This window comes from Copadichromis virginalis, linkage group LG8 (assembly GCF_057382275.1).
Source record: "Copadichromis virginalis isolate Kocher_CV1m ecotype Utaka linkage group LG8, C_Virginalis_male_GT1.1, whole genome shotgun sequence".
Lineage (NCBI taxonomy): Eukaryota > Metazoa > Chordata > Actinopteri > Cichliformes > Cichlidae > Copadichromis > Copadichromis virginalis.
This window is the reverse complement of record NC_140625.1, coordinates 24,793,091-24,806,816: the sequence shown is the minus strand read 5'-3', so window position 1 is coordinate 24,806,816 and position 13,726 is coordinate 24,793,091. Positions and strand designations below refer to the sequence as shown.

At 40.8% G+C, this 13,726-nt stretch overlaps 1 protein-coding gene across 1 annotated transcript in view; it reads right to left on the bottom strand.

The window, feature by feature from the left end:
- sdk2b (sidekick cell adhesion molecule 2b) overlaps window positions 1-13,726 on the bottom strand; it is a 302,311-nt gene that overhangs the window by 48,579 nt on the left and 240,006 nt on the right. Inside the window, exons 4-5 of the mRNA XM_085466738.1 lie at window positions 13,144-13,291; window positions 1,083-1,216 (exon numbers count right to left, since the gene is read on the bottom strand). Of these exons, the coding sequence (XP_085322864.1) occupies window positions 1,083-1,216; window positions 13,144-13,291 (282 nt within the window). The remainder of the gene's footprint in view (window positions 1-1,082; window positions 1,217-13,143; window positions 13,292-13,726) is intronic.

Genomic DNA, 13,726 nt, shown 5'->3' with positions numbered 1-13,726 from the left:
TGTGAATATTAACTAACTTGGCAGAAGAACAATCTACCTGTGCCTCTGTCCGTACAGCTTCCTCTTACTTTGTGCATGTATTCGTGTGTGGGTGTGTGTGTTTATGTATGTTGCAACGTGCGAGTATTGGTACAGACTCAGGTAGTTAAGCTTAAATCTCCCACAGTGATGGGAAACATAATCAGGTACAATTAAAAAATTTACCTGACAAATTCTGTCTATATTCCTTTGAGGTCGTCTCTTTATGCATCTCTGGAACACTCCCAGTACTGCTGTATTTTAACCCTCTCAGGCTCAAATTAAGCTTTTGTTGCTAATGCACAAAAGAATACCTGCAGTGGTACTTCTGAGTAAAAAAAACCTCATAAAATATGTATGTGGGGTAATCAGGTTGTTAGCTTTTAACTGTTGCAAATCTGCAACGCCTGTCTTGAGAGGGTTAAAACGCTTGCTTAAAGCCGGCAATTTACTTATGCGCTGGATCGTCTCTAAAGCAGGCCTTCAACTTGAATTTCATTTTAGTCAAGAGGAAGAACTAAAAGGGGAACCTAAACTGTCAAGAGGGTCAGCTGGTCAACACAGACTAATGGCGTGACCAAAGAACTTCTCTCTTTTCAACGTGCTTTCAGTGTGCACACAATGTGCTGCCTGGAGGATGAATGTTGAATGAGCGCATCAGGTCAGGAAGGCGCACCAGGTCACACTCCTGACCTGAAGAGGTGCCTTTGGGCTTTTCTCCTGAAGACTACTGTTTGATCTCTGGGTCATAACTCATACATCTAGCTCTCATCAAGACAGTTGAAAGTTGGTTCTGATGGACACCGAATTTGACATTTTTCTCCTTTTGCCATTTTAAATACTGTTTTTGCACCGGGGCTTACTAAAAACAGTTAGTAATCACACATTTTTCAAGCCAATATATCAAACTGTGAGCCTGGTATGTAAAGGCTCATGATGTCAAGTGAATGTTTAATATTTCCTTCAAAAACTTAAAAGGCTTGGACATGATAATAAAAGTAAAAGTACGCCTAAATGCGTTTCCAATTAAGCCTTGATTAGCGTACGTATATGGGGTTACTCACTTTCTACTGACAAGGTGATGGGCTGGCTGGTCTTGTTCTCTCCATTCTTGTCGTTTACAGCTTGCACATAGTAGCGTCCGGCATCGGGTGCCACGGTAGACAAGATAACCAGTGTGTTGTCCAAAGTAATGGCACTGAACAGGAAAAGAAAAGAGATATAAAATCACTCTGCTCATTCAATGAGGAGGAGGAATAAAACTTTGATATATACATAAGAAAAAAGTGAGCCGTTCATAGAAAGCTTCTATAAAAAGAAAAACAGAGAAACTTTCAGGCCGTCTCCCTCTGCCTAATTAAAACTAAACATGTCTGACATTTGCTTTTGTGTCCACACCTTATCTCGTGGCTGAGGAAGGCATTAAACATTTTAACATTTTAATTACACTGTTCAAGCAGCATTAGGTATATCGATTTACAATGTGTAAACAATGTGTAAGCGCTGACTGAGCAAAGCGGAAATATTGACATTCTCTCCTGTCTTAACTTCTGTGCAGTCGCTTCACAAATATGATAGCCTTGCTTTTAATAACCCAAAGCTTTTAATTAGCTATTTATACCACTCTGCTTCATGTGGCCAGCATTTTGGCAGCAAACTGCTTTTGGCGGGGATCAACAGCATCTTTCTTATTGCCTGTTTTAGTAATGCCTGAATAAATAAACACTGATCCATTTTTCAGCAGGAGGCCTATAGGCGCTAATACCTGGTGGCTTTATCAAGTCCTCCCTTTCTTCGTCACTATAGCCACCAGTGAGAGAGCCCACCCCCACCCTCCTGTGATGTGTGCCCGTCTTCAGTCTTGACACAGATTTCCAACTAGGTGCCTTCCTCCAGATATCGCTTTTACTCTGATTTCATGTATCCATCTACTTACTTTTCTATTCCTCATCTCTCTTTTTCTCTTTCCATCCCACCAGAAGTAGTTCTTGTGCTGTTTATAGATAAACTTCTAAACTACAAATAAGCTATAAATTCTAAAGTTTGAGCTGAAAACACAATACACATAAAAATCGGTATATTTGTTACAAAAAAGCCCAAAGAACAAACAAGTAACACTTTCGGAAAATAGTCCTTTTGGAGTCCTTTTGGAGTCCTCTTCAAACTTTTCAGGCTATTAGCAGTGCTAAAACTGTCCTCTAACTGTAATCTCAGTTATCAATAAAAAACAAAAACTATTCCCCAAGTCATTGATCATGTATTCTAGAAATAGTGTAATTTTTGCTGTTTGTTATAAAAAACAAGTGTAAAAACAAAAAACAAAACTACGACCCCTGTCGTGTAAGTTTCAGACACATTTCTGTTTCACAGCTGATGATTTCCTCTTTTTCTCCTCCTCCAATCAAACCCACTCCACTTCTCCTTCCACTTTTTCCTCCATCCCCACCTTCATCTCATCAGTAGGGGATCGGAATACCTGCTGTGCATGATCAGGGGAGCAAGAGAGCTGATGAGAAAGCAAGCAAAAAAAGATGCCAACAGTATGGTGCTCACAAGCAAATACAGAAAATATATAGAACTGTGCACGCCCATAAAAAAAGAAAAGAAAAAGCTTCACAGAGGCAGGAAAACCATCTGACACAGCAGAGAGAGCAATATGCTGTGCATGTGGCATAGAGGTACCTGTGCTGTTAGCATTTAGAGCGTGATGACTTATGAGATGCATCTTGGAGCTGATTGATTTTCAAACATCTTAAAGCAGCTCCAGTCGCTGGGCTCATCTGGGATTCTTCATGCATGCTGAGACTGAAAACACTCTTCCTAAAGGGACAAGCAGGCCTCAATGGCTGTGGCTTATGATCTGAGGTAAATATTTAATGCTAGCTCGCTGGAGCGGTGACATCCTGGACACACAGCCATGAATTATGGATCTCTTCAGGGATGCGGGTAGAACGGAAGTGTCCAAAGCACCGAATGAATCCCGGGTGGCTTCCCAGGACCTTTCCAAAACGGGGACACAATCCAGGGCTTAACTTCTTTACCTGCCACTTATGAAAGACCAAAATATACAAGCTAGCACTGCTAACCACAGCTTTCCAATGACCTCGACGACGCAGCCCATTCTCTCTGTGATAATGCAACGTATCAGGTGATCTTTGAAGTTCTTTATTTTCCCTCAAAGATCATTCAGGAGCATGTCAAAGCACCTGCCAAACTGAGTTCAAACTAATATTATCCAGAGCAAAACCAGATTTCATCAGTTTCTAGGAGCAGGAGGCATTTTCCCCCTGCTAGTTGATTTTAATGTGCTCCCATGCTGAGCATTCACTCCCCCCAGCCTGTAATCAGGGCTGGTGCAGTGGGGGTCACACAAAACTTGGTTACACAGCTTGTTCAGCACATCTAACCACTCCCAGTGTGTGCTGGGCCTCAGGGATCAAAGACCACATGACGCTGGAAGAAATTAAAAGTAAGCCAATTATCCTGAATGGCTTTGCATGTATATCAAGGGAGCAAGAAGGGAAAGATAAGAATTTCGCTTAAAAGAGCAGTTAATGTTTTACATGCTTCTTGAAGTTAACATGTTCATTATTTTTTTCTCTTTTATCGTTGTCTGTCTGATTTTGGTCACTCTTATTCAAATCCCCATCTCTCAGCGGTGTTGTGAGCAGCTGTCGGAGGCTTGCTTATAACGATGGCTTAGCACGTATCCGGCACGGTGCAGGGATTTATCAAGCCACAAGGCTGAGAAATTTGGACAAATCAGATATGTGTGAACATGCCTCTGTCTCTGTCTAGTTTTAATGTTTATTCCCACATCTTAGAATGCTTTCTCTTTTTTATTCCAACCCAATTTCCTTTTCCATTATTATTCTTCAGAAAAAGCCATGGTCTACAAGAGAGCCTGGTAGGCAGGACAGCTGCCCAGAAACATCTTGGCCAACTGTGCAGCTTTTACGCAACCCTAATTTTGCTTGCAGCAATAAGCAGTATTACTCCCATATGCAATTACTTTCTTGTGGATCAATTTTTTATGTAAAGAATCAAGGGCGCTTTTTCAATGAATGCCAGCCTTATAATGATTCTGTAGCACTTTCATCAATAATGATGATGAGGATTTATGTTTGATTGAAATAGATATAACTATAAATGTTTTATTTGCCACTAGCTGCTTCCCGTCTCTAATTTCCATTATTAAAAATAAATTATATTACAGCAAAATTAAATATACAATGATCACGGTTGCTCCCTTTAGTTAAAAACATGTGGTCCCAGCGCTGGAATAGTGGCTTCACAGTGCATCTCCAGAGAGTTCAACCACCGACTTTGTCAGCTTGTATACATATCTTATTTTGTTAATCCAGCACTGACACAGTCTGACAGTGCTGGTCCTGCTCTATCACGTACAAACACACACACTCTCTAGTGTTTTGGCATCTGTCGTGGCTGTCCTTCTCCACTGGGCCGTGAGGGGCCTAACCTCGCTCCACAGCCTCAGACCTCCATTACATGCAGACAAATGGCCCCAGTTGGCTGATGGCCACCCCCCAGGAGAGAGAGAGAGGGGGGTCAGCAGGATCAAATGGCTCACATCGCTGGCTAAGGTATAAGTCAAACCACAGGCAGTAGACAGATGAAGGAAAAAGAAAGCTAGAGTGAAAGCAAGCAACAGGCTACAAGCCCTACCGCTCAACAGAGTTGTGATGAAAAAGCCACAGCTCCTGGGGATGGAGGGATGAAGAAGTGAGAGAAATGAGAGGAGGTGAGGGAGTGTTGGTCATGAAAACAGGCACTTGTTTTCTCACTGGGTGTATGGACTGAAGGTTTGTGCCTTACTGTTCGCTTTCTGCTTCCCTTTCACTTGTGGTTCATTGAGTGTTCAAACCAATATAAGGATGTCCCCAATAATGCTCAAATAGTGACATCTAAATGAACTCAAAGCCATTTAAGACAAGCCTTCATTAGCGGAGTAACTCGATTGTCTTACCATAACAGGACACCCCTAAATTCTTCAACCATCAACTGAATTCTTACATAAAAATCAACCTGCATTAAGATTAAAAATAATTAATTCATTAGTCGTTCAATAGGAAAGTGTTTTTAATAATCAATCATTTCTTATTGTGAGTCTCCGTGGCGACTCTCGATCCCATTCACAGCGTGGTTTAGCTAGATTGGATCGCTCTACTGTGACCCATTGTTAAAACACTGGGATGCTGCAACACATTGCAATGGTTTTCAAATCACTGAAACTTTATATTTAATTGAAAACAGTACAATATATCAAATGTTAAAGCTGGGAAATTCTACATATTTTTTGGGGGGAAAAATGTGCTCATTTTGAGTTTGATGCCAGCCACACAATTCAAACATGCATGGGCATGTTTACATCTGTATTGCATCACATCTTTGACCAACACCACAAGAGTTTGGAAACTAATGAGACCAAATGCTGTAATTTTTTAAAAGGCTAGTGTGCTACAATTCTTGCTTTTTACATGATTTTAGCTTTTCAATTTGAGGCTTTTTTGTCATATTTTTCATTTCATAATGCACTGCTATTGCCATTAAAATTTTAAGTGTCAGGTCAAGCACTCTTATATGGAGCTATGCTGCTGTAATATGTGCAGCATATGGTTTGTCATACTATTGCTGAACTAAGCAAGGCTTTCCTTAAAAACGTTGTCTGGATATCAGCATACAATATGTCACTAGAAAAACCTTGTACATATCATTCAACGGTAATTGTGACTTTACAGATATGCAAGAGCTAATGCATCAGTGGAAAATGGGAAGCAGATGCCGTGATTTATTGAAACAGGTGCAAACACAAACGGAAAAAGAGTATGTAAGGCAACAAAACGTAAAATAAATGACCACTTTTATTCTTAAACAGAGCCTGAACTCTCTAAGGTAGCTTTCTTGATTTTTTTCTTCAAAAATAGTTCTCCGGGCTTGAAGGAAGTCTAAAGCTCTTCTTTGGATGTTAGCTGCCTTTTGTTCCCTTCGCTGTTGAGACGATCCTATACTACCTTAATAATGTTGTGACATCCAATCCAACACTTTTAGTATTCCACTGTGTGTTTTTCTACCCAGGCATGCTTTTACTGTTTGGAATCACCCCAACCCTGCTGAAAATGAATGATAACAAAATGAAACTGTTGCCAATCGGATGCTTTCCATGTGGTACTACACGGTGGATGAAAATCTGGACTTTGCTGCCTTCATAACTCATAACTTCATAACATCAATTTTGACAAGATCCTCAACACCACTGACTGAAAGGCAGCCCCAAATCATGACAGTCTCCACCATGCTTTACAGAACACTGGAGACACTCACTCTTGTACCTCTTTCATAACCTCCTGCGTACAAAGTGACGAAGATTTGAACAAAGCTAACTAACACAATGGCAATAAATGATGTGTTTTTGCAACAGGACCCTATAGATACAATTTAAAACTGGTTCTTTGCTAAGGTACAACATTCGTTGATCGTTTGAGTTGGCCTATTTTATGCCTGAATGATTTACTGTATAGGTCACTGTTAAATGGCTTAATAAGTTAACTAAAAAATCATCTGAAAATGGTAACAAGGACTGAAAATCAGTGAAAAAACAGCCAATGTCTGAAGAAAAATGTTGAAAGATCTTTAGAAGGCTTGGAGAGCTAAAGACTTATTAAAAATAAATAAATAAAGGAAGAAAGTCTGGCTCAGTGGAACCTAGAGATCTACCAATATTGGCAAGAGCCCAAAACAACAATAAAAACCTCTTGATTGCTGCTTCACAGATCTTTTGATTTCCCTGGAGTTTCTTTTTCTACTTTCACTGTCCTTGTATAAACAGACGTCAACATACAGCACAGAACTGAAAGGAATACAAGGAAACTTTAAAAAAAAAGTTTTTAAGTGTACACTTTCAGGATTAATCATTAGGTAGATATTGTATAATTTTGGCTTCATTAAAGCATAACCTTGCTCATGCACCTCCAAGTCTTAGGCCCTGGTTCTCTGATGGAAAATGTTGGAATGCTCCCTGTGGATTGGGGAGGGAGGCTCGAGGCTTCCTTGCCTCAAGCAAACAAGTTCCAAGTATCTTGGGGTCTTATTCATGAATGATGGAAATGCGGAGTGTTAGCTGGACTGACAGATTGGTGCGGCGTCAGCAGTTATGCGGACATTGCATTGAACTGTCATGGTGAGCAGAGTGCTGAGCAAAAAGGTGAAGCTTTCGATTTACCGATCAATCTACGTCTCAATCCGAAATATGGGTAATGACCAAAAGAGTAAGGTCGTGAATACAGTTGTCTAAAATTAGTTTTCCCTCTAGGGTGGCTAGGCTTAGACATAGAGATAGGGTGAGGAGTTCAGACATCCAGGAGGATCTCAGAGTAGAGCCACTGCTCCTGCATGTAAAATGAAGCCAGATGAGGCTGTTTGGGTATCTCATTAAGATGCCTCACCTCCATTTGGAGGTTTTCCAGAAATGGAAATTGTTAGTGGAAGGAGACCCTAGGGTAGAGCTTGAGAGATTATATACCTCCACTGGCCTGGGACTGGACACCTTGTGGTCCTCCAGGAGGAACTACAAAGTATTATTGGGAAGAAGGACATCTAGAATACCCTACATAGCCTGCTACCACTGCAACCCAACTTCAGAGAAAGACAACAGATGGATATTATCTTAAAATATATCTTGTCTTAATTAAACACACAATAGCTTCAGCTGTTGTTCAAACTTCTAATAATCTAGTTGATGAACAGTCAATTTTGGACAAAGGAAGAAAAAAAAGTAGATTTCTTGGTCTCTTGCAAGTAGTGAGGACCAAGAAATATTTAAGAATAGTAAGTTATTTCTTGTAGGACTAGATACATCCATTCATTCATTTAGGAATCTATGTAAATTGTGATTTTTTTTATGTTATTCTTGCTTCTCCTTGTCGTCTATTCTCTCTTGACCTGAAGATCGTCAGGTTCATGACTAATGCTGGGCAGTTGTAGGCAAATGCAAAGGAAGGGCATGGCTATTCACTGGTCCTCGTGACTAATGGAGAATCCATAGCACGCTGACAGGACCTGAGCATCCCAGGCAGGGCCCATTAATTGATCAGTAGCTACAGCAAATTACTCAAGCGAACTGCAGTGTGTGTGTATGTGTCTCAACGATGTCCTCCCACTGACTCCTCCAGGTCAGGCTCCTCTGTGTTCTGTCTTAACAGACACCTCTACAAGGTTGTTTCGGTGTAAATCCATGCCAAAATGTCAATAGAAAGTTTCTGGGAGAAAAACAACAGGTAGTGGGTAGTGAGTTGTTGTCAGATGTGAAAAAGTGAGGACAGAATCCAGCGCTATATCTAACGACAGACTCACCTTTCAGCCAGGAGCCACACAATTCCTGGCAAATGCATTTAACTAAAAGAGGCTCTGATTACACACGACATTAAGTCTCCAAAATAGCATAACAAATCACAGCAGCTGAATGGAGAAGATCCTCTCGACTACATTTCCATTCACCGAGAGAAGAATGTCAGCCATTAGAAAGTTCTTTTTCTCCTTGCATCCTGTTTCATATATTGTAACAAAAAGACCCTGACTGAACTGATTCATTAAAGCAAAGCTAGATCAATATCTGGTTGCACATTTCAGCTTACAGTCAAACAAGGACATGTGCTTTGAACCTGGGCAGTACACAACATGAGCACAGCAAAGACTGTAAGAGACAAACGCATCAATAAGTGATTCCGTGAGCTTATGGGCGTACTGTTAGAGAGCAAAGGAGTCTCTGCCCACGCCGAGGCCAGCAGCTGCACGAGTCACATTGCAGAAAGTGAGCAGTCACTGTGCCACAGTAAGACGCAGCCTTGCCAAGGGGAATATTGGCAGCAGGGAAGCAAAAATGCAGCATTCATTAAGTTTACACATTCAAGGCCTGGGTGGTGTGTTCATACTACTAACATAATGATGTTCAGCTGGTATCACATATTTCCCCATTACCATCTTTAGATGGCATAAACCAAAATATATAACAAATTCGAATTTGACCCGTAATGGACAGTCGGGATCGTCAAGTTGTATAAGAATCCCAAAAATGTCTTTGAGAGGTTTTATACAGAACCAGAGTTGTGAAATGACTGTCAAACCAGTAATCACAATCAGAACTTGGAGTGCTGAAGTGTGCTTTACTCAAACCACATTTTGAAATAATCATGCAATTATTCTGAAATAATCGGTGCCAGATCAGCCAGAACGGGATCCAGGATTGTAATTCTATTATTTGTTTTACATGTTTTGAATGGACATGGTACGCTCTGGTATTAAAACAAACCACTCAATACGATTTCAGTTATTCAAAGAAGCATCTTTCAGCTCCTTCAAATGGATTTCCTAAATATTTCATCATTGACCCCGCGTAAGAAAGTAAACACGTTCTATTCGTTACAGCCATATTATACCCAGGGTTAATTCTCTCTTTGAACAGTGCTGGTCATACCTAATGAGACGTCAGCCTCTTAAAGTGTGAGTATTAATATTTGCTAATCTACAAAGCCAGTGCCGACTCTGAAGGAGTTTGGGTGAACGCTTGGTCTATGATCTTGAGAAAGCTGCAAATAGCAAGACTGGAAGCCAAGCAATCAGGCTATTTTGAACAGGCATGTTTTGAACAGTCACTGCCCTAGTCCCTGATAAACTGAAGGGGGCATTTTATGCTGTCAGCAGCATTCCAATATCGAATGCTGACTGTGAGCTAGCCTTTTCTCTCTCTCTCTCTCTCTCTCTCTCTCTCTCTTTTTTTTTTTTTTTTGAAATGAACTTGATTTGCACCCAAAATCCATTCCTCTCTGCACACATCCACTAGATCATATTTACTCTTTCTGAAGAGTAAATTCAGTTCCCAGCTGTGGGTGGCCAAAGGACATAAAAATGCCACAGACATCCGCAGTTTAAGCCAAAATAGGAAACATGAGGCGAATCAGGACGGGACTGTGGTGTGGGGTGTTATGGACAACAAGATGAGGTGAGGACATGATCCAATCTGAGCAATTCCTTATTGTGAACAGTGAGGTATAAAGACCCGAGGACTGAACTGCAAGTTCTGTAAGCTTCATAGCTAAGCATGTGATGATGTGGGTGTTGTGTGTACTGAGAAAAGTGGTCTAAAAACATTCAACATCACTTATTGAAAATTGATGCCTAGGAGCCAAACAGCTTAGTAAGTGGAAATTTAGTACACACTTTGCACCATGTTCTGTACAGCAGCTGTATGCTCCACCAGTTTTTTGATTAATCAATACTTAGATATCTGAATCTTGCCTATAATCTATATTACTGAATCTTATATTCAGTAATCCTGTATATAGAGGATTACTCTCTATTCTCCAGACATCCTCCCTATGTACTCGAAAGATTTGCATTTGAATCATGGATTCAATTCTGCAGCCAGATAAAGATTTATACAGCTATAAATACAAACATTTTGAGGTATGTACTTGTTCTCCTGAGATGTGTATTTTTATATGTGTACCCAACCTGAGACCTAGAGCACCTCACAAGAGTCCTTGCAATCAACAAGTGTCATCCTTGAGTGATTTCTCAGCTTCTCTCACCTTTCTACCACGTACAAAAAATATCACACAAGAACTCTCGAACTACACGATACAGTTTGAGGAAACTCCCAGAATTTCAACTAAATGAAAGCACAATGCAAAAAAAAGAAAGAAAAGAAATTGGTCGTACAGCAGCCTCCAGAGCGAGTGTGAATTATATTAGGTATTAGATTGGTTGGATGAGAGCCTCGACATTTTTTGAGCGATCTGATTGTTTTTGCTCTTTTCTCTTTTGTAGGGGCGCAGACAAGCAGCAAGACAGACCCCTGAGGAGCCTGTAAATTAAACTTATGACACCTTAGGATGGCTAGCAAGAGCAGGAGACAATTAGGGGAAATGGTCACCCTGGTTCTAATCCATGGCATGTTTTTGTCAGTCCTCATTCTCCTTCACCGCCATTCCACTTTAGCTTGTTCCACTATATAACTCTTGTAACACATGGCACACCGAGATCTTCCAGGTGGTCTTACAACAAGAGAACGTCTGAAGAAATGCATAACGATGTGACAGATTTAGAGAGATAGAGCCTTCATGACGGCAACACTTGTGGTTTGGTGCGACTCACTCAGTCGCACTCCCTCATTCTCTCCTCCACTAGCGAGACTTTGATGCCTCTACAGAGTAAACGCTAGTGGCATGAATCAAATTCAATTAAATGATTTTCAATAAAAAAGGCTGCCTGTTATCAACAGTGCTCATTTGCACACTGTGACCTTGGTAGTGCATGTGGTATTAGCATTCTCAGAGCTGCGGGGTAGGAAGTGAGGATGAAGAGCAGCAAAGTACACACAGCGGGTGGCCCATAATGGAGACAAAAGAAGGGAGCGAGATAGAGGAGGGAGACAGCGACAGAACGGCAAATGAAGCCGCTATTATGCCTGACACACTGGTCACTGCACATACCACTTGTGACGTCAACAGAGAAGCATAACCTTTTATAGTCGTGCATGAGGTTCACTGATTTGCTGAAGATCTTCTAAAAGAACAGCATACTGCTGAGAAAACTACAGTCTGCGCCACAGAAAGAGGAAGTACATAATTCAAAGACAAATACAATGCTGTTTTTCAATAACTTTCCACAGAACGTCTCATCATTTCTAGCTGAAGCACCAATCTTCCAACACAGTTCAATGCCATCTGGGAATTCCTATACTCCCACACTGATGGATTATAGAGATGCTCGTAAAGACGGGCTCGCTCATGCCTTCAGCTTGTCCATTTTGTTCTATCTGCACAGCGCACACCAGGTTACAAAAAACCTGAGAAATAAGGAACCAGCTGTAACGATGTCAGAGAACACAACCGCATCAGCTTGAGAGAAATAAGAAGTTCAACTTATTTTGTAGATCCTTCTTATTAAAAAAACTATTCTTTAAAAACACAGACAGAGCAGGCTACCGGTGGCCAGCAACCTTCATCTTCTCAGTACGCCTGGGCATTTGTCTCATTGTGATTCTAGGTCAGGGGATGATTACTGATGATGAGAAGATGATAAGAAAGATTCACTCTAACTAAGGGCAAGGTCACCTCCCACTGTGAAGAAATGCAGATGTGATGAGACGGGATAAGTGACTTTTTAACGCACACGCTGGTACACACAAATATCCCCCCCACAAAGATGTGAGTAACCTCAGTACAATGTCAGTCACTGAAAGATAAAGTTAAAACCCTACCGTGTGGAGGTGTAGCCTGTGTAGCATCACGGGGAACATAATCTTAATTAATCTGTCAAATGTTCTTGGAGCACAAGTATAGGCAAGTATATTTATGGACAAATATTCTAAAGTAACTCAGATATTTTAGGCAAAACTAACATAATACATGCAAATGCCCAAACCAAACAGTCAAGTTGCATTTTGGGAAATGTAGTTGTCAGGTTGTGCTGACAGTGTACAGATGCAGTACATTTTCAATTAGTAATAAAATAACAAAGTTTGTATCTGCTTCTTTCTTGGGCCACATAGCACGTTAAAGTGAAGAAAGCACTTTAAAAAAATCTACCTTCATATTTGCATTCTACCTTTTTAAGTGACCAGAATGAGACAGCAATACAAATAGGCTGTCAGGAGGCCCAGTGCTCCATAGCCCTGTCAGACCATGATTTTGCTGTTGGTTGGCAAGCAAAAACAACAAAATAAAGACAGACAATGGGCAACATTAAGAAAAAGACATAGATAAGGAAATAGAAAAGGGTTTTCTTACAAAATTGAAAAAAAATGTGTAAGACGAGAGATATCCCATTGCACACAGAGTGCTGAAACCGTTTTGTCTTCAGCCCTTGTTCTGTAGAAGAAATTCAAGCTGTCCTTCAGCACAAAATCTAGCAAGATGAAAAACAAACAACAGATAGGAACAGCTGCTCTCAAACTAAAGCCCTCAAACACCTTCAGGGACAAAGGAAAAAAAAGGAAAAAAAAAACAAACCCAAAAAATATTTCTAGAGTCAAACAGAAAAGCCAAATAAGACACAAAAGGCCCAACGAACAAAAAAACAGAAAAACAACAAGAGAAGAAAACTCACATGCGGCTGCTGGGTGGAATCTTGCGCCCATCTCTGAACCAGGTGACTTGTGGCTGAGGGAAGCTGCGAATGCGTGGTGCTGGAATCACAGCACCCTCTCCCTGAGAGACTGACTGGGTACGTTCGCCTTCCTCAAAACTTCCCATAACTAAAGGAAAACACACAATACACAGACAAAAACAAGGGAAGCAAGAGAGAACAAGAGAGTGAGACTGACAGTCGCAGGAACAAATTACTCTTGCTTTCTTCTTCTTTGACTTTTGGTAACCACAGAGCTTTTGTCATCTGCTGTCTATTGTGAAATTTCACACTATAGCTATTTGATGGACAGCAAAGTGTTGTTGCCATGGTTTCCATGGTACATCAAGCAAGGCTAGAAGGAACCGGCACGTAACGACTCACAGAGGGACATCGAGGGACGCTAAATTGACTAATATTCATATCCCGTATCCTCCTGTGTGGATGCATTGCGCAACATAGTAGATGACCAGCTATGCCGCTTCTCTATTATCTCGTAATATATTTCATTTGTTAGAGTATTTTTATTCATCCCTTGCCTCATTATATCTTAAAAGCTGACAAA